This window comes from Azolla caroliniana, unplaced genomic scaffold (assembly GCF_043228905.1).
Source record: "Azolla caroliniana isolate FFs.n. ecotype wild unplaced genomic scaffold, voAzoCaro1.0.p SCAF_3, whole genome shotgun sequence".
NCBI classification, from domain to species: Eukaryota; Viridiplantae; Streptophyta; class Polypodiopsida; order Salviniales; family Salviniaceae; genus Azolla; species Azolla caroliniana.
Genome location: NW_028230438.1, coordinates 14,748,250 through 14,765,859, shown reverse-complemented (window position 1 = coordinate 14,765,859; position 17,610 = coordinate 14,748,250). Strand labels below are relative to the sequence as shown.

The window sequence follows — 17,610 nt, the reverse complement described above, 5'->3', positions numbered from 1 at the left end:
ACTACAATATACCTAACTTGAGAATCTCACATGTGCCAAAAACCAGATTCCCTCGTTTCTTCTCTTTTCATCTTATTTACTTTTATATTTATTGTGTAATATTTATTTTATTTTGATTTGTTCTCAAAGACGAGAAAACACTCAAGATGTAATCTCTTATTTGATCTTATAGGCCATTTTGGCCTCATATATCTTTCTTTCTTTCTTTCTATCTCCTTTTTCATTTCTTCTTTTAGTGCTATTTCTATATCCTCTCTAATAAGATTGATCTCTTACGCAATGAAATGGTGTAATAGATCATATTTCCCATTTTCGACATCAAATGGAATGTCGAATGGGGCCTGTGTTCTGGGTGCCTTGTGCGCCCTCCTAACGTTATTCGGGGTGCTTCCATCCTGTCCTTTTCGTCTATGGTATCTTCTTGGGGTCTTCCATGGATCTGAACCCTCGTCATGTGTGTTAAGATCCATCTTTTCATTTTCTGCCCATTCAGACTCCATGCTGTCTTAGGACAGCAGGTACAGGGTATGAGATACTGAGGGCAGAGGGAACAATATAGGTTCTAGGAATCTTTACTGGGCAGAAAACAGAGAGGAACAGGTTTGGTAGAGACACAACCAAAGAGTTGTGCTTGTTTGTAAGTAGCAACAGAAAATAATACTATACAAAAGAGGCTGGTATAGCATATTTATATAAAATTGGGGAATGTGGGTGAAATGGTTGTTTGGTAGTTAAGTGACTCTTGTACTACCAAACAGGTACAAAAGACTAGGAATAAAAGGGGATATCTTGAAAAAAGTAGAAGAGAGAAAAGGCATTTAAAGCATTGCAGATTCTAGAGAGAGAAGGTATTTAAAGAGTTACAGATTCTAGAGAGAGAAGGATTTGGGAAAAGAGAGAATGTAGTGGAGAGATAATAAAGATGAAAGAGAGTGCAGGTATGGACCTGCCACCCTCCAACAGTGTGTTGTGCCCAACCATTGATATCAGGAAGCAGTAGACGCTTTGGAGAAGTGGCTGTATTGTACTAAATGGAGCTCAATGATAGATTGCATGTTGTGCATTAGGATGTCGATATACATTCTATGTGGGTATGAATCAAAAGAGAGGATCCTATGGAGCTATGTATTGTAATTTGCTACTTTCCACCTTCCAATTTGAGGTTTGCACTTCATGAAGAATCACCATATGCACAATTACTTTAGGAGAATGCATGAACTAAATGGAGAATGTAAGAGAATTCATGGACTACTAGGAGAATGTATGAACTATTCGGAGAACGATATCATAAGATTCGAGTATTAGGAGAATGTATGAACTAAGGATGAACAAAAAACTGTGTGACACAAATGAGGCTATATATGGAGAAGTTATTGTAGTAAAAGTCGTTTCCGTTCATAAGGTGACATGCTGTCAGGTGGTTATCCGGTACTAAGGAATACCATCATTTCGGTGATCCATAAGTCAGCGATTTCGTCATCAACTTCTGTCCTATTCTTAGCTTCCACCCGAAACAGTTGCGCATCCGGAAAGTCATCCCGAACACCGATACCTGGTTGTCTTGAATCAGCAAGAACTACAACAAAACTGTTCTAACTAACTTACTATATATTTTTACTTGGTGAAATTATATTAATTCTATTTTAATTTCCGACACCTGTTCACATTGTCGACTCCGAACATTGCTCACTCTGACTCCGACTCTTGTCCACACTTGTCCGACTCTGACCTTGCGACACTGGGTAGCCGACCGGCTAACATGCTCCCATTACTAGCACACAACTTCAATTGAGCTTTATTAGAAGGTTTTCCTACTAACAAGGTTGACAGAACATACCCTTGTGCCCATCTTCAAGATGCTGAGGAATCATAGGCCAATCATGATTAACCTTTATCTGGTTAAACTATGTGGCTTGATCCTGGAGTTAAAATTCAGTATATGGGCAGAGAGAAATGGCTGTGAAACCCATTATAAGAGGATTTATTACTACTTTGTGGATTTCTGGAAAGCCTTTGACATTGAACTGCAAGCTCAGCTCATGCAAAGCTAGAAGCCCTTTTTGTGCCTGTAGATATAGAATGGAGAATCTATGCAATGTATGAATCTGTATCAAGAATACTGCGTTTTTCCATAGGGTTGTCGGAGGTTGTGGCTGGCACAATTGGAGTAAAACTAGGATGCCCACTATCACCCACTCTCTCCGGTCTCTTTAGATATGTGAAGAGTATCATATGATAGAGAAATTCAACAGTTTGGGAGCATGCCTAGGAGGTATAGAAATATAAATATTAACATAATCTGTTGATATTGTGTTGATCTTCGACTGTTTGGAAGGACTACAAAAACAGCCAAACATATTAAAAAGGTTTTGTGCGGTAAGTTTGCTGGTAAGTTTACTATTTTTTACAGACAAAGGTATGTTGGTAAACATTGATAAAACTAAGGTGATGGTATTTAACACCTGTGCTCAACTTTCTGGTGGATTTGCAGCCCTAGGTACTCTTGAAAGACAATGTTCACATTTGTAGTTCCAAGAGCCACAAACTGAATTGTGGCTATTTGATACACATTGGTACAGGGGTTACCCCAACTCTTCTTTACCATAAAGAAACTTGGAGACCAAGTCTTAATAAAGCAAATATTTGGAAAGATTTAGAGAACCTTAAAATTCAATGATTTCCCCCATCACAAGGAGAATAGTGTTAGGACCCCTTTATATAATCCGGGCAAGATATGGTAGGAGCCCCAATAGTCATTGAGGCATTATTTTGATCAGTGACCATTATCCAAATGCTTTGGGAACTCCATAAACGAAGGTACTGAAGGTTGGCACTATAGAGCTTGCTGAAAATGGATATATTCATTGGTAATATGCTAAAATGCAATGATGGTTCGAGGCACATGGCATAAACATAATGGACTATCCTCTTTCCAATATCCCCATCTAATCATGACCAAAGTGGAAAAGAAAAGAGTGATGTAAAGTTATATTACCAACTCAGAAAACAAAATAACATTGATCAGCCCCATCATATATGCTATTTACTTTAGACTGATGAATCTAATATGACATTTTATAGTCACCTTAGAATGGAGGGACCTCTTTCCTTACATTACACAGGCAGAGTTACTGATAATATTTCATGGACATATCCAGGGTATATATGTGAGGATTATTCCTCGTAACCCATGGTTACGAAGGAATTGTTTATTTCGAAGAAATAGGATAAATTTTTAAAGACTGTTATGTTTATCTTTTGTAGGACAAACAAGAAGCAGCGCGCCATCTATCTGCACTTTTGTCTGTTGCTTTAGCATGTGGGATATGTATGCTAATGATTACAAGTGTATTTTCCCAAAGGTTATTGGAAGGTAATAATAAGTATATGCTTGTCATGTTTGTTAGATCTGCAAAAACGTTAGTTTCTTATTTTGTGTTCTTTTCTTTTGTATAGCTTTTATTGGACCAGAAAATGTTAAACTGCTTCCTGCTGCATGTTCATATGTGAAGGTATGAAATGCAAGGTTATGCCAAATCAACCGAATATTATGGTGGTTTAATAAATGCTGATTTTCGTATTAAGCTATCATGTTTCTTGAACTTCAGTTGAAATTTCATAATCCTAGATTATGTAAAATTCAAGAGAAATTATTCAACCCAACTCTTCAATTGTAAGGATCAAACAACCAAAGTGAACTAGAAGTGAGATAACCTGATATAGAAGCTAAATTGGAGGTGGAAAATCAGTATAGGAGCTACAATTGAGATGAAAAATTCTTATAAGACCTTGTGTGTGTATAGACACAAGAGATTACTCCTTCCAAAACCTAGAATTTCCTATGTAAGATCATTTGTTACTTTATATGTTCCCAGATCTGCGCAAACTCAGAAGACTGGGTGCATAGAATAGAGATAGGCACACTGGTGCTAATGGGTTCTATGTATGCTGCATACTGTAACATGACTGTTTATTTACTTCAGATAAAAATTGTGCCTCTTTACTTTGTCACGAGATCTGTTTTAGTTAAATCCCAGAGTACTAAACCAATCATTGTTGATGCCTTATCCCCGATCTCTTAACTGCCCAAATGGGCATGAAAGTTTGGATGGATTATATTTAGCAGAAGTTGTTCGTTGATTCTTCTGAAGACAAAATGTTTTGAAGAATATATCAAGTGGCAGTTTCGTGGTAATTTACATGAAGACTTGATTATTAATCCTTTATCATCCTTCAATTTCAAAAGAAAGCTTTTGCTTTTCTGTTAGAATGTTGTCTTAAGATGTGTTTTTATAGAACTATTTGTACGTTCATGTTGGATTTTTATCCCCTTATCGAAATTCGCATAGTAACGTATAGTGTAGTGTAAAAGAATGTGCATGTTCCTAATACCTAATATAGCAGCAATATATGAGATTTCTTGCAGGAGTAAAAAAGTCAGAATGGTGTATCAATGATGCTGATGGAATATTGCCACTGTTCAAGCATTCCTTATAGTCCAATATAAAGTCTGAAAATCAAAATTCTGGAAGATTTTATCTCCGTAGAGCATGTACATGCTAACACATGTATATTTCATGAAAGTCCGTGATCATGTTGTATTGATACAAGAATTTGTACAGAAGGTTATTAGAAGTACCATATATTAAAGTTTTAGTGAGATGTCACATTTGGTGAGACCATAGAAGTCACAATTTAAGCATTCCTTATAGTCCAGTATAAAGGCTAAGCATTCAAAATTCTGGAAGAATTTACCTGCCTGTAAAAGTATGCACATCCACATGTGCATAGTTTGTTCATAAAAGTGATTGGTCATGCTTTATAGATAACAGGATTGGTAAGTGATTATTGAAAATACTATATATCTATTTTAAAAAAAAATTAAAGTTAAAAATGTGAATTTTTTTTCTGTGTATTGAGATGTTGTAAACAGATTAGGGGATTGGCATGGCCTATTGTACTGGTTGGCTTGGTAGCACAGAGTGCGAGGTAATATTTTCTGTCAGTGAGATCATTAGTGTGTTTAGGAATCTAAGTTTGACATGTATTTTCCAAATTTTCTTGTATCATCCATGAATCGACATGTGAATACAGTGAATTTTTCAATATCTATTTTAATACATTATGCAATCTTGCATGTATCATCATAAATAGTTGAGTGTTTATCATTTCTCATTGTTTTAGAACTTTAAAGATGACTGAACTTTAAGAGTATCATGTTGTAGTCTTGGCATGCAGGACTCATGGAGCCCGTTGAAAATTCTGGGTATTGCAAGTTTGGTGAATGCTTTCGGGGATATGTTGTTTTGCACTTACTTGAATTTTGGAATTGCTGGTGCAGCTTGGGCTACAATGTTGTCTCAGGTATCATTAAATGGACTGAAATGAAATGATATTTTGCTTATCTGGAATCTTTCAACCTAACTGCTTTTTGTGGATATGATGTAAGTATGTTGCTGGATTCCTGATGCTGAGGTCACTTCAGGAGAAAGGTTACAATCCCGTAGCCTTTCGTGTACCTTCGTTCAAGGAATTATTGTTTATGATAAAGCTTGCTGGTCCAGTCCTACTAACAATGCTTTCAAAGGTGAGTCATATAGATTATATCTATGATGTTTTTCCAAGTCATGAAGTTTATATCGTATATAGTACTTAAGACTTGCTACCCTGTGTATGTACCATCATGTGCGCACAGGTTTAAGCAACATGTATTTAACTCCACAAGAAAATCTATCCCCATTTACCTTCTTTGACATAAACCAATTTACTGTGATATTTGGCATGGAAACAAAACACCAAAACACCATAAGCAACATTAAGTAAGCTGTCTCTTCTGGTTATACGTAACCAACCTTGAAGAATAGTGCTGAATACTCTATGGTCAAATTATCATGAAAATTTCTCATCTTACATCCTTTCATGACCCGGAAATTTCTACTTGGCTTTATTTCTAAGCATATATCACTTATCTTATACCCTAATAATCTCAGAGTTTGAAGCTTTCTCGGGAGCATTGCATCTTTGATGGCATTTTGAAAATAACACGTGAAATGATTCTCTGTTGTAAGTGCCCTGTCTGGAATGGAACCCATCAACTATTCCCACTTCTATTCACATAATTCTAAAATGTCGTAGATTTTTGCTTGTCAAAGATCTTGAGTAACACATGTTCCTACACACTTGTTACTTTCACCTTTGACACGGGGACTTTTCAACATTCCCTCAATTGTAGGATGAAGGGCTTTAAAAAACATATGATGCATTTATGATTTTGCAATGAACAACTAAAATAATCCATTGTTTAAGCGCCCTAATATTCAAATATCATTTGAAAATTGAGGAATCAACCTACCAATAAAAATAAGGCATGCATCTTTCTTTCTCCTCTCAATCGAATAAGCAAAGCTCAGCAAAATGTTACTCCAAGACTCACTGAATGGCATTCATCAGTTAAAAAAAGCTGCATGCGTCTCGATCGCAGATGGGCATTTAAAACTTTGGTCAGACATGGATATTGTGATGATGCTCGGGAAGAATATTGTGTCTGCCTCCTCAATCAAGAATGATATCTTATAGAAATATTACAAGAACTCTTGACAGATTAATGTATCAAATAAAGAAATATAGATATATTAATGTCTTTTAAGAGGCAAAAATGACCTATAAGACCAAACAAGAGATTACATCTTAGTTGTCTTTGAGAACAACAAATCAAAATAAAATAAATATTACTCAGTAAAAGTAAAACTAAAGAAGATAAAAAGAGATGAAAGAATCTGGTTTTCGGCACATGTGAGATTTTGAAGTTAGGTATATTATAACTTTTGTCTTCGAAAGATCTCTAGCTTAGGTCAATCCAGAATGGAGAGAGGTCTTTAAAGTGAGGGAAGCACTTGCAATGGTGGGAGATAGCGGCCTTTACCTGTGGATGACATGGGTGTTGAGGTCGTGTTACATGGGGCTGGGCCTACGTACGTGCAATATCTTAGGAGCTTTCTTTGATGTAATCTAAGTATATGCATCAATCCAGGCTTTCAAACTCAGTCACTTCCATCCCAAAACCCTACAAAACATCCATGTCCACGGGATCCATTTATTGCTACAATGAAGTCCTTCTCGAACCAACATCCAACTGGCTAACCCCATCAACTATTGCCACTTCTACTCTCATAATCCTAAAATGTTGTAGATTTTTGCTTGTCAAAGATCTTCAGTAACACATGTTCCTACACACTTGTTACTTTCACCTTTGACGTGGAGATTTTGCAACATTCCCTCAAATGTAGAATGAAGGGTTTTAAAAAAAAGCATATGATGCATTTTGCAACGAACAACTAAAATAATCTATTGTTTAAGCGCCCTAATATTCAAATAACATCATTTCAAATTTGAGGATTCAACCTACCAATAAAAATAAGGCATGCATATTCCTATGCTATGTTGAACAATTAAATCAACAACATACACCAATAGAGCTCATTTACTTTTAAGCGATCCATAGGTGATGTGTCCCTCCAAATTTACCCAAGTAAACATGCCATTTATATTCAAGTTCATATTTCAATCATGACTTGTATCTCTACAATCAGGTTTTTTGGATGTATCAATTTACATGAGGAGTTTCAATCATGACTTGCATCTTTGCAATTAGGTTTTTTGGATGCTTCAATTTTTACTAAATGAGAAGTTTCAATCAAGTCAATTGCTCTCAAAAATGCCTCAAGTAGTACCAATACCTTCTAATGTGTGTCACGGTACCACTCATCTTAAAGGTTCATTTTGATCTTAAGTTTACTCAATGTTGAATGCTTTCGAAGTTAACTCCAACTAGGATGCGTAACTAAGCATACCTCAATATTCAGCAACTTCTCAATACCTCACATTTTCTTCATCTTTCTTCAGGATGTGTTTTGATGATGCTTTCTACGAATGTTGGCAAGTTTAAATGAAATAAGGAGATTTGAATCTTTAGCTACAATTGTAAATCCTGTTCATAACAACTTTTCTGTTCAAAGAGTTCTAGGAAAATAGAATAATTCTTATGAGCATGAAAAGAGCCCACCATCCAAATAGATAAGTCTCTTGAGTGATCGATGAATTTTGATCAGCAAGGTCCTAGAATGAATAGCTAATAGAATAGAATAGATGTTTTATTGTCCATGAGGAGGCCAATTTTGACCTATGGAACTAAATCAGCATTTCGTTTTCAGACTACACAAGAAGGGGGATTGGTACTTTGAAATAAAAACTCCCTATGTAAAAACTCAAATTAAATTGATGAATTGATGAGGTGGTTGAAGAATCCAAAGAGGCGACACTCCTATTTAGTTAAAATGCTTTATGTAAAGCGGTTGTTTTTTTGTTTTTGTTTTTCTTTGAGATTTCTTAATTCCTTTCTTTAAAAGAAATGTCCTCCATATATAATTTCCCACGTGCTACTAATGCGCTCTTTCTAATGAATAGGATAACTTCAGTTTGTAGTGCTAACATTTTTAATAGGGTACTTAATTTCCTATCGTAAAGATCAAATATCATGATTAGCACTTCCACTATATTTGTTGGGGATAAAGGCCCAATTACTCTCCTTTTTGTATATTTTGACCCTTCCATGTGAAAGCTCCCTTCGAGAGGTTCCTAGACACATATTTACTATGTTTTGGGCCCCATTTTGGGGGGTTGTAGGCATTTACATTATCTTTATAACTCTTGGTCATTGGCCAAGTGTGAACATGCCCAAATAACCTAAAAGTTACTTATCAATAAGAATTGGTCCCAAATCTGTCATAATGAGATAGGGACTTTAGCGGCTAGGGTTTTCTCTACATTTTGCACCTCTAGGTGAATTACCATATCTACCACTACATGATGATATCATAAGATTTGCCACTATGGGGGACATAATACTATTAGGAGATTTCAATGCACAAACAAACAACTATGTTTAACACCAACGAGGATGTTTATGGAGAAGTTATGGCGGAAGAGGTTGATCTAAAGCGACAAGCTCAAGATATGAGTGCAAGCACAATCGATTATCTAATGGGATCTCCATCTCTTATACCTGAAATAAAAGTGTTCACTATATCGGGAAGACCTATTGGCTTGGTAGCTGATCATGCATATCTATGCTTTGAGGTAAAGGATGGATGCACAAAGGATGTATATGCTAAGGAGAGTGGTCTGGCTAAGTATCTATTCACTCGCGAGACAATTGATGTGTGTAGTTGCGGTGTATACAATGGCATGCTAGATTTGGATCCTTTCGCACCCCTTGAAGAACTTACCTAAGGTTTATCCAAATCATTGCATAAAGCAGCCACAAATGCCTTCCCTCACACAACGGCCAATCCCCCCAAACTCGGTAGAGTAATACAAAATAGTTGGTATAATGAGGAATACCGTGATACAAGGAGATGCTTGCAACGTGATGTAACTCGGGGTATTTATACACACAACCAAGCGAGAGCAACCTTCCAACGCCTCGTGAGGAAGAAGAAGAGATTGTATTTGGCTGAATTTGAAGATCATTTGTATCGCATGTTTCTAGGACAAGAGAGTAAAAGAACATGGAAAATGTTTAATGGGAGGCAACCCACCTCACAACTGACCTTACCTCAGGTGTGGCCGGAATATGCAAAGGTTCTATATGATATCCCGGGGCAACCTCCTCTTCCCCACCCAAATGCCTCACGCCCACATGAATCAACCTTCTTTACACCACAAAATGTAAGAAATGCCATTGATCGGCTACAATTTGGGAAGGCCCAAGATCATGATGGATTGGTGGGTGAGCACTTTATTTATGCTTGTGACACCTTGCTCCCATTGCTAGCACACATCTTTAATAGGGCCATGTGGGAAGGTTTTTCCTACTAGATGGACTCAGCATACCATTGTGCCAATCCTTAAGAGTGGAGACCCCATGATGCCAAGCAACTATAGGACAATCATGATTGGCCATTACTTGGCTAAACTATATGGCTCGATTCTAGAATCAGAATTGAGTATATGGGCATAGCAAAATGGCTGCCGTTCAATTGGACAAGCAGGCTTTCGGAAGGGGTTCACAACTTTGGATCACATATTCACCCTCCGGGCCCTTATTGAGGAGGGCGGAGCCCACAATAAGAGGATTTATTGCTGCTTTGTGGATTTTCGAAAAGCCTTTGACACTGTGCCACATGCTCAGCTTATGCAGCGGCTAGAAGCCCTGGGTGTTCCTATAGATATGCAATGGGGAATCTATGCACTCTATGAATCTGTGTCAAGAAAAGTGCGGTCTTCTAAGGGCTTGTCAGAGGCGGTGGCTAGCACAATTGGCGTGAAGCAAGGATACCCACTATCTCCCACACTCTTCGGTCTCTATATAGATGAGGTATCACAGTACATAGAGAGATTCGGGGTTCCGGAGCACACCTCGCAGGTATAGTTATACAAATATTACTATATGCTGATGATATTGTACTGATTTCTGACTCTTCGGAGGGACTACAAAAACATCTAAATGCCTTAAAATTATTTTGTACGGACAAAGGTTTGTCAATCAACATGAATAAAACTAAAGTGATGGTGTTTAACACCACCCAAGCATGGGTAACAATATCAGAACCAGAATTCTTCTTGGGAGAGGAAAAGGTGGACGCTCCTACACATACCTAGGAGTAACATTTACAGGACCTAGGTTCGCCTTACAAGAGGCTGCTTGTGCCCGACTTTCTCGTGCATATGCAGCCCTTGGTGCTCTCGAGAGACAATATGCACATTTGGAGTTCCAAGAGCCACGGACTAAGCTATGGTTATTTGATACACTTGTCACACCAACTCTTCTCTATGGAGTAGAGACATGGGGACCGAGTCTTAATAAGGAAAATCATTGGAAAGATTTAGAGAGACCTTTAGTGTCAATGATTGCTCGCATGATAAGGTGCAAAGCATCGGTGCCCCATGATATAATCCGGGCAGAGATGGGAGCAGCGCCTATAATAACCGAGGCGTTCCGATCAGTGACATTTATCCAACGTCTTTGGGAGCTCCATAAATGAAGGTACCCAAGGTTGGCACTTATGTCATCAAAACAACTGGCTGAAAATGGAGACACTCATTGTTGGTATGCTGAAATGTAGCAATGGTTCGAATCGCATGGCATGAGTATAAATGCACTACCCCCGTTCCAATATAGCTTGGACTGTCCCCATCTAAATATGACCAAAGTAGAAAAGAATAGAGTGATCCGAACTGATATTATTAACTTGGAAAACAAGATAACATGGATCAGCCCCAAAATACTACTTGGTACAAAGATGGCCCACTATAAGACACACTTCTTACATGCATTGGAGGATGGATTTGTCATCAGGCCACCTTATATGGACATACATCTATCCTATGCGTTGTGTAGTGTGATAGGGCAGCTGTGAACTTCATCACATCAGCTACAGTTTGAGGTAGGCAGATATACAAGACTACCTCTAGAAGAGAGAATTTGCGAATTGTGTCGTCAAGGAGTGGAATCTGAAGAACACTATGTTCGTCATTGTAGTGTCTTTTATGAAATCAAAGGGAGATACCGTTGCCTCTTTAAAGAAGGCTTTGGCCCACTACGCAAGGTAATGGAACATGAGGACCAACGATGCTTAGGACTTCTCTTGCTAGACCTCAAGAGACATTGGGAAAAGTTGTTGAAGGATACAACCACACAAGCTTATCCACAAAGAACAATCACAACTTTCTTTAGCCCCATCACTCCTAATGCTAGAAGTCAACCCCAGGATATAACAAAGGGGTTACAATTGATCGGGCAATGGCAATTTGCCGTGCACATAGGCTCGGCCCCATGGACCACGACCTCGACACCCTTGTCATCGACAGATAAAAGCCATTATCTCCCGCCATTGTAGGTGCTTCCCTCGCTTCGGACACATTTCCATTCTGGATCGACCTATGCTAGAGATCTTTCAAAGACAAAACCTACAATATACCTAATTTGAGGATCTCACATGTGCCAAAAACCAGATTCCCTCATTAATTTTCTTTTCATGTTATTTATTTTTATATTTACTGTGTAATATTTATTTCATTTTGATTTGTTCTCAAGACGAGACAACACTTAAGATGTAATCTCGTATTTGGTCTTATAGGCCATTTTGGCCTCTTAAAAGACATTAATATATCTTTCTTTCTTTCTTTCTTTCTTTCTCCTTGCATAGTAGTCCACTCCCCCATATCACTCCTTTGGCACTTTGGATCTAACCACGCCATCTCTCTTTCATTATTTTGTACACAGTTTTAGCAAAATTTGTTCTTGCTATAGCATACAATTTGGAGATTGGACTATTCCTAACACGGATTTATATCATGCATAGATTTCCCATTGCATATCTACATGGACAACAATGGGTGAGCATGTGCGACAATGTCAAAGGTTTTTTGGAAATACACAAAGCATCATTGATTTAATCTTATTGTGCTAGCCACAGCCTTTGAGAACCCTTTGGGAGCTCACACTTTTCCTAACAATGACCCTATAATCACAGTGGCAAAGATGGGAGCGGCTCCTAAAATCATTGAGGCATTGTTCCAATCAATGACTTGTATCCAACGTCTATGGGAGCTCCCTAAACGAAGGTACCCAAAGTTGGCACATATGTCATCAAGACAATTGTATGAAAATGAAGACATTCATAGTTGGTATGCTGAAATGTACACTAGTTCTAGTCACATGGCATAAGCATAAATGCACTACCTCAGTTCCAATATAGCTTGGACTGTCCTAATGTAAATATGAACAAAGTGATCTAAAGTGATATTATTAACTTGGAAAACAAGGTAACATGGATCAGCCCCAAAATATCACTTGGTACCAAGATGGCCCACTACCAAGACACTTGTAACACGCATCATAGGATAGATTCATTATCAGGCCATCTTATATGGACATACATCTATTTATGCGCTGCGTAGTGTGATGGGGCAGCTGCAAACTTCATCGCATCAGTTAGAGAATACCTCTAGAAAAAAGAATTTGCCAATTTTGTAATCAAGGAGTAGAATCACAAGAATACCAGGTTTATCATTGTAGTATGCCAAAAACCAGATTCTCTAGTCTCATTCTATCTCATTTATTTTTATATTTACTTAGTAATATTTATTTTATTTTGATTTGTTGTTCTCAAAGATGAGAACACTTAAGATGTAATCTCTTGTTTGGTCTTATAGGCCATTTTGGCCTCTTAATAGACGTTAATATATCTCTATTTCTTTCTTTCTAACACGGATTCATACAAGGCATAACTTCCCCCATCACTCAATCAACACAAAGAGAGTTATTTCTCATGGACAGGGACACCAATGGCTTATAGTTGATGCATGAACCAAGTATGGGTATGAAAGGATCCCAATCTAGCATGCTATTGTGTACTCCACAATTATACACATCAACTATCTCGTGGGGAAATTGGTATTTAGTCAGCCCAGTCTGATTCCTAGTGTATATTATCTTTGTGCATCCATCCTTCAACTCAAAGCCTTGTAACACGTAATCAGCTGCCGAGACAATAGGTCTACCAGAGATAGTGAATGCTATTTTTTCAGGTACAAGAGATGGTTGTTACACGGGAGAGTATTTTCTGCTCCTTCAATCAAGTGCTTTATCATTACATGGGTGACTAAATGTGTTTTGTTAAGTTTAGGCCTTTCATGTGCATTGCAAAACATTGTTTTTATGTACACATATTTCATGGTTACGTTTGTATAATACCTCATGGAACGTATTATACACACTATACCTTAAAGCTAGTTAACCATATTGCTTATTGTTTTGTTAATGTGGTACTTAATGTAGTAGCACAAAATACTATGAATCGTACGTATTTTCCAGTCATCGGATTTGGCACCGATCAAGTAGAAAATGCACTGATAGTTATCCTCTTCATTGCTCTTTCTTTTCTTTTTCTGTCATTTCTGTGTTTGATTATCTGCCACTCTTCTCATGCATTGGACATCATCTGACATGCGTATCAGCCATCGCTTCATACTTTCAGGAAGGTCATGGCTCTTTGTTATTTTGGTACTTGTTTCAGGATAAAGGTAGTTGGTGCTTTGTATAGATTGTTTTTACAAAACTTTAAGAAACTACATATTCACCTTAAAATGATGTCATGGTTGCTTCACAACTTAAGCTCCATTGTGTACAATGTTTTTTAGTAATGTGCAAATTAGGCTGCATTATAGTACACTTTACTGTTGGGCTACAATTAGGAGCAATACAAGGATATGAAATAGTAAGATCTTGGAAAGTGTTGAATTTGGAGAGTTCCTTAAGATTTTTTAACATTCTGTAAATCACATGTGCACCCAGGCAAGGTTTTAGTGTTAAATTTGCAGAGTTCCTTAACAGTTTTAACATTTTATAAACCACATGGAGACTGAGGTGGGGTTTTTGAGTCATGCAATGTGATTCATTCCAAAATATGATTGGGACCCAAGCAGGGTTTTTGAGTAATGAAATGTTGTTGAGGAATCCATAGGGGTTCTTGAATCTTGAAATGTGATTTGGTACAAAATGTGAGTCAAAGGCCCAAGTGGGGGTTTTGACTCATGATTCGGGGACCCAGGTGGATTTTTTCTGGCACGATATGTAATTCAGGAACCAAACTAGAGTTCTGAATTATAAAACGTGGAGTCACAAAATGTTGGATGGATCAAAACCACAAGCTTTTTCACAAAAGTAACAATTTGATAGTAATAAAGTTCTACACTTCATGTCAAATGTTGCTCATTTGCTACTACGAGTTGCGAGATATTATGACTTGAATAAACTTAACAGATGGCATGTGAATAATAATATGTACTCATTGGATCATGTGTATCTGGATTTTCAGGTCTCCTTCTATACATTTGTTACCTATCTCACAACATCCTTGGGAACTCTAGCATTGGCTGCCCATCAGGTATCATGCTCTTGATTGGAAGAACCAAAAGAATAATAATTTATGTTGTTCAGAATGAAATAGGCTACTTTTGGTTCTTAATTCAGGTTATGGTAGGATTGTATTCAGCAGTTTCTGTGCCTGCAGAATCCTTATCACAAACTGCCCAATCATTTATGCCAGCTTTAATTCAGAAACCTAATCCGAAATCAAAGAAGGTTGGCTCCCTGGCATTCATCTTGTATTGTAGTGTGAATCTTCTTGCAAGAAAAAATATTTTATGTCATTGCAATCAACTAATAACGTAACTGGTTGTTACTTAAATGCACAAGAGACAACTCTAGGATATGGGGATAACTATAAATTTACACTTGTAAGGATATTAAAATACACTTGATACAGGTATATGTTCAAAAGCAAGATTTCATTTTCATTATGAAGAATTGGTTGAAATGGGGTGACGATCATTCTCTTATTCTTCGGTCGGGAAAATGAAGCAATGATTTTTATATCTAAATGGTTTTCTTAAGCATTTCAAGTTAAGAAAAGGTAATAAACAAAACAGCGGAATGCATGCATAATCAAGAATACATTATGTTCACACTTTGTGGAATATGCTACCTTCTTCTATTCCAGTGTTGTGAAGTCACGTGATACATACTCATGTATTTATGATAATTTAAGACTGCGGACAAAAAGTCGTAACATACTGCTTTGGGGGTATATTGTACAGTTGAATAAATACAGTGAAACAAAATCCAACTAAATTTTGAGCATAAAAATATGCCAAACATTAAGATGTAATGGGCATGGAGGAAAAATATATTAACATCTTTCAAGAGGCCAAAATGGCCGATAAAACCAAACAAGAGATTACATCTTGAAATGTTTTCTCATTTTTGAGAACCAACCAAAAGTTAACGTAACTCGGTAAAAATGTGAAGTGTAAAAATAAACATGACTAAGGAAAATACTGTTATCAATATATGTAAGATTCTCAAGTTAGATTTATTTTAACTTTTAATTTATTAACATCTTTGAAAGGATGAGTGACATATGAGACTCTAGAAATTACATCTAGAGAGATAAAACAATAATTTCCTCTGATCTCAGGTCTAAGCCAAGGAGTACATCTCTTGAATTAGAGGCATATAAACACGTTTTTGAGTATCAGTCTTAGAATGTATGGGTAAATTAATGAATATGTTCAACTTTTGCATTGGAATGTATTCCTTCAAAGGACCTTTCATGGTTAATTTAAATATTTCTTGAAAATGACTACATTCTTGACAAAAATTCAGATAATATTCAGTCAGTCTTATGCTAACATAGGCACAAGTTCTCCTCAAATCACTGTTGGTAATTGGCATTTTCAATGCATTGATACTTGGAATTGTAGCGATATGCGTCCCATGGATCTGTCCTCAAGTCTTCACCAGAGATATGGCAGTGATTAGACAAGTAAAAGTTGAAATATTGCTGACCATTTTTCTTTGTGGTATGCATGTAGTTGCATATGCTGATTCTTTCTGTTTGTCACCAGATGCGCATGATTAGCTTCCCTCTATTTTGTGGCCTATTGGTTACTCATCCTCTCCTTGCTCTTGAAGGAACGTTATTGGTAAATACCTTAATAGATATGCAAACCTAACAAATACCTTAATCTTGGTTTGTCTCTTAATCTTGCTTCTTCTTCGACATTCATTACATGTTTGAAAATTTACAGGCTGGACGTGACCTTCAGTTTTTAAGCTTGAGTATGGTTTCCTGTTTTACTACCGGATCAATCATGTTGGTGGTAAGATGTCATTATATTTATCAATGGTATTTTATTCTTGCTTCCCTTGTACAAACTTCATGGGTAAGGATGCATACAGATATCGAAAATGCTGGGGTATGGGCTTCAAGGTTTTTGGTGGTCTATGGTTTTCTTTCAGTTGGTAAGTGCCATTGTGTCAGAAGATGTTATGAAAGTAGCAGTGTGCACACATTAGTACTCTGTACTTCAATTGTTTTCTTTATGTCTACTATGGAAGCTATTTCCCAATTTCTGATGATTCCGGTTTGTCTGTAGATTCGCTTTCTTATGGCTTCATCGAGATTAACCTCAGAAAAGAGCATCTTAAATACGTATGGCTAAACATGCTGAATGGAAATTTCAAACTTTGAGATGCATGGATTGATGGCATCTCATCACAAGTTCCAACCAGGGATTAACCACTTTGCTAGATTGTATATTATAAAATATCGTTTCCTTATCACATCTCTCAGTTCTAACTAATTTTCCTGATGATGGACGGCAGAATATTTTTGCATTAAATATACCTTAGATTATTAGGTTGCCATGCATTACCAGTTTTATTTTCATTTTTCTTTCTTAGTTATCAAAACAGAGAAAGGTAAAAGTACTTCAGGCTATCATCTCTTATCAGAATTATTTTCATTTTTCTGTCTTGGTTATTTAAACAGCAACAGTACGATAATCACAATGAATATCAAATAAAATACTTAGTCATATGTTCTGTAGGTATGGGACCATTAATGTTGAGTCAAAACTTGATACACGATCACTTCAGCATCATAAGTGTGTACTTTAGAAATGAATTGCGTAAAAGCTTTGCTACGCCTCTGAGTTCCATAAAATACATTTATATTGATTTGCAATTGAATGAAATCAATTGGA

General features: G+C 36.9%; 1 protein-coding gene across 1 annotated transcript in view; it reads left to right on the top strand.

Moving 5' to 3' along the window:
- LOC147866283 (protein DETOXIFICATION 46, chloroplastic-like) overlaps positions 1–17,332 on the top strand; it is a 30,059-nt gene extending 12,727 nt beyond the window's left edge. Inside the window, exons 4-15 of the mRNA XM_087316733.1 lie at positions 3,265–3,373; positions 3,457–3,512; positions 4,934–4,989; positions 5,226–5,364; positions 5,450–5,587; positions 14,880–14,948; positions 15,035–15,145; positions 16,260–16,388; positions 16,471–16,548; positions 16,654–16,725; positions 16,805–16,867; positions 17,002–17,332. Coding sequence (XP_087172859.1) covers positions 3,265–3,373; positions 3,457–3,512; positions 4,934–4,989; positions 5,226–5,364; positions 5,450–5,587; positions 14,880–14,948; positions 15,035–15,145; positions 16,260–16,388; positions 16,471–16,548; positions 16,654–16,725; positions 16,805–16,867; positions 17,002–17,067 — 1,086 coding nt within the window. The 3' untranslated portion in view covers positions 17,068–17,332. The remainder of the gene's footprint in view (positions 1–3,264; positions 3,374–3,456; positions 3,513–4,933; positions 4,990–5,225; positions 5,365–5,449; positions 5,588–14,879; positions 14,949–15,034; positions 15,146–16,259; positions 16,389–16,470; positions 16,549–16,653; positions 16,726–16,804; positions 16,868–17,001) is intronic.
- The last annotated feature ends 278 nt before the right edge of the window (positions 17,333–17,610 follow it).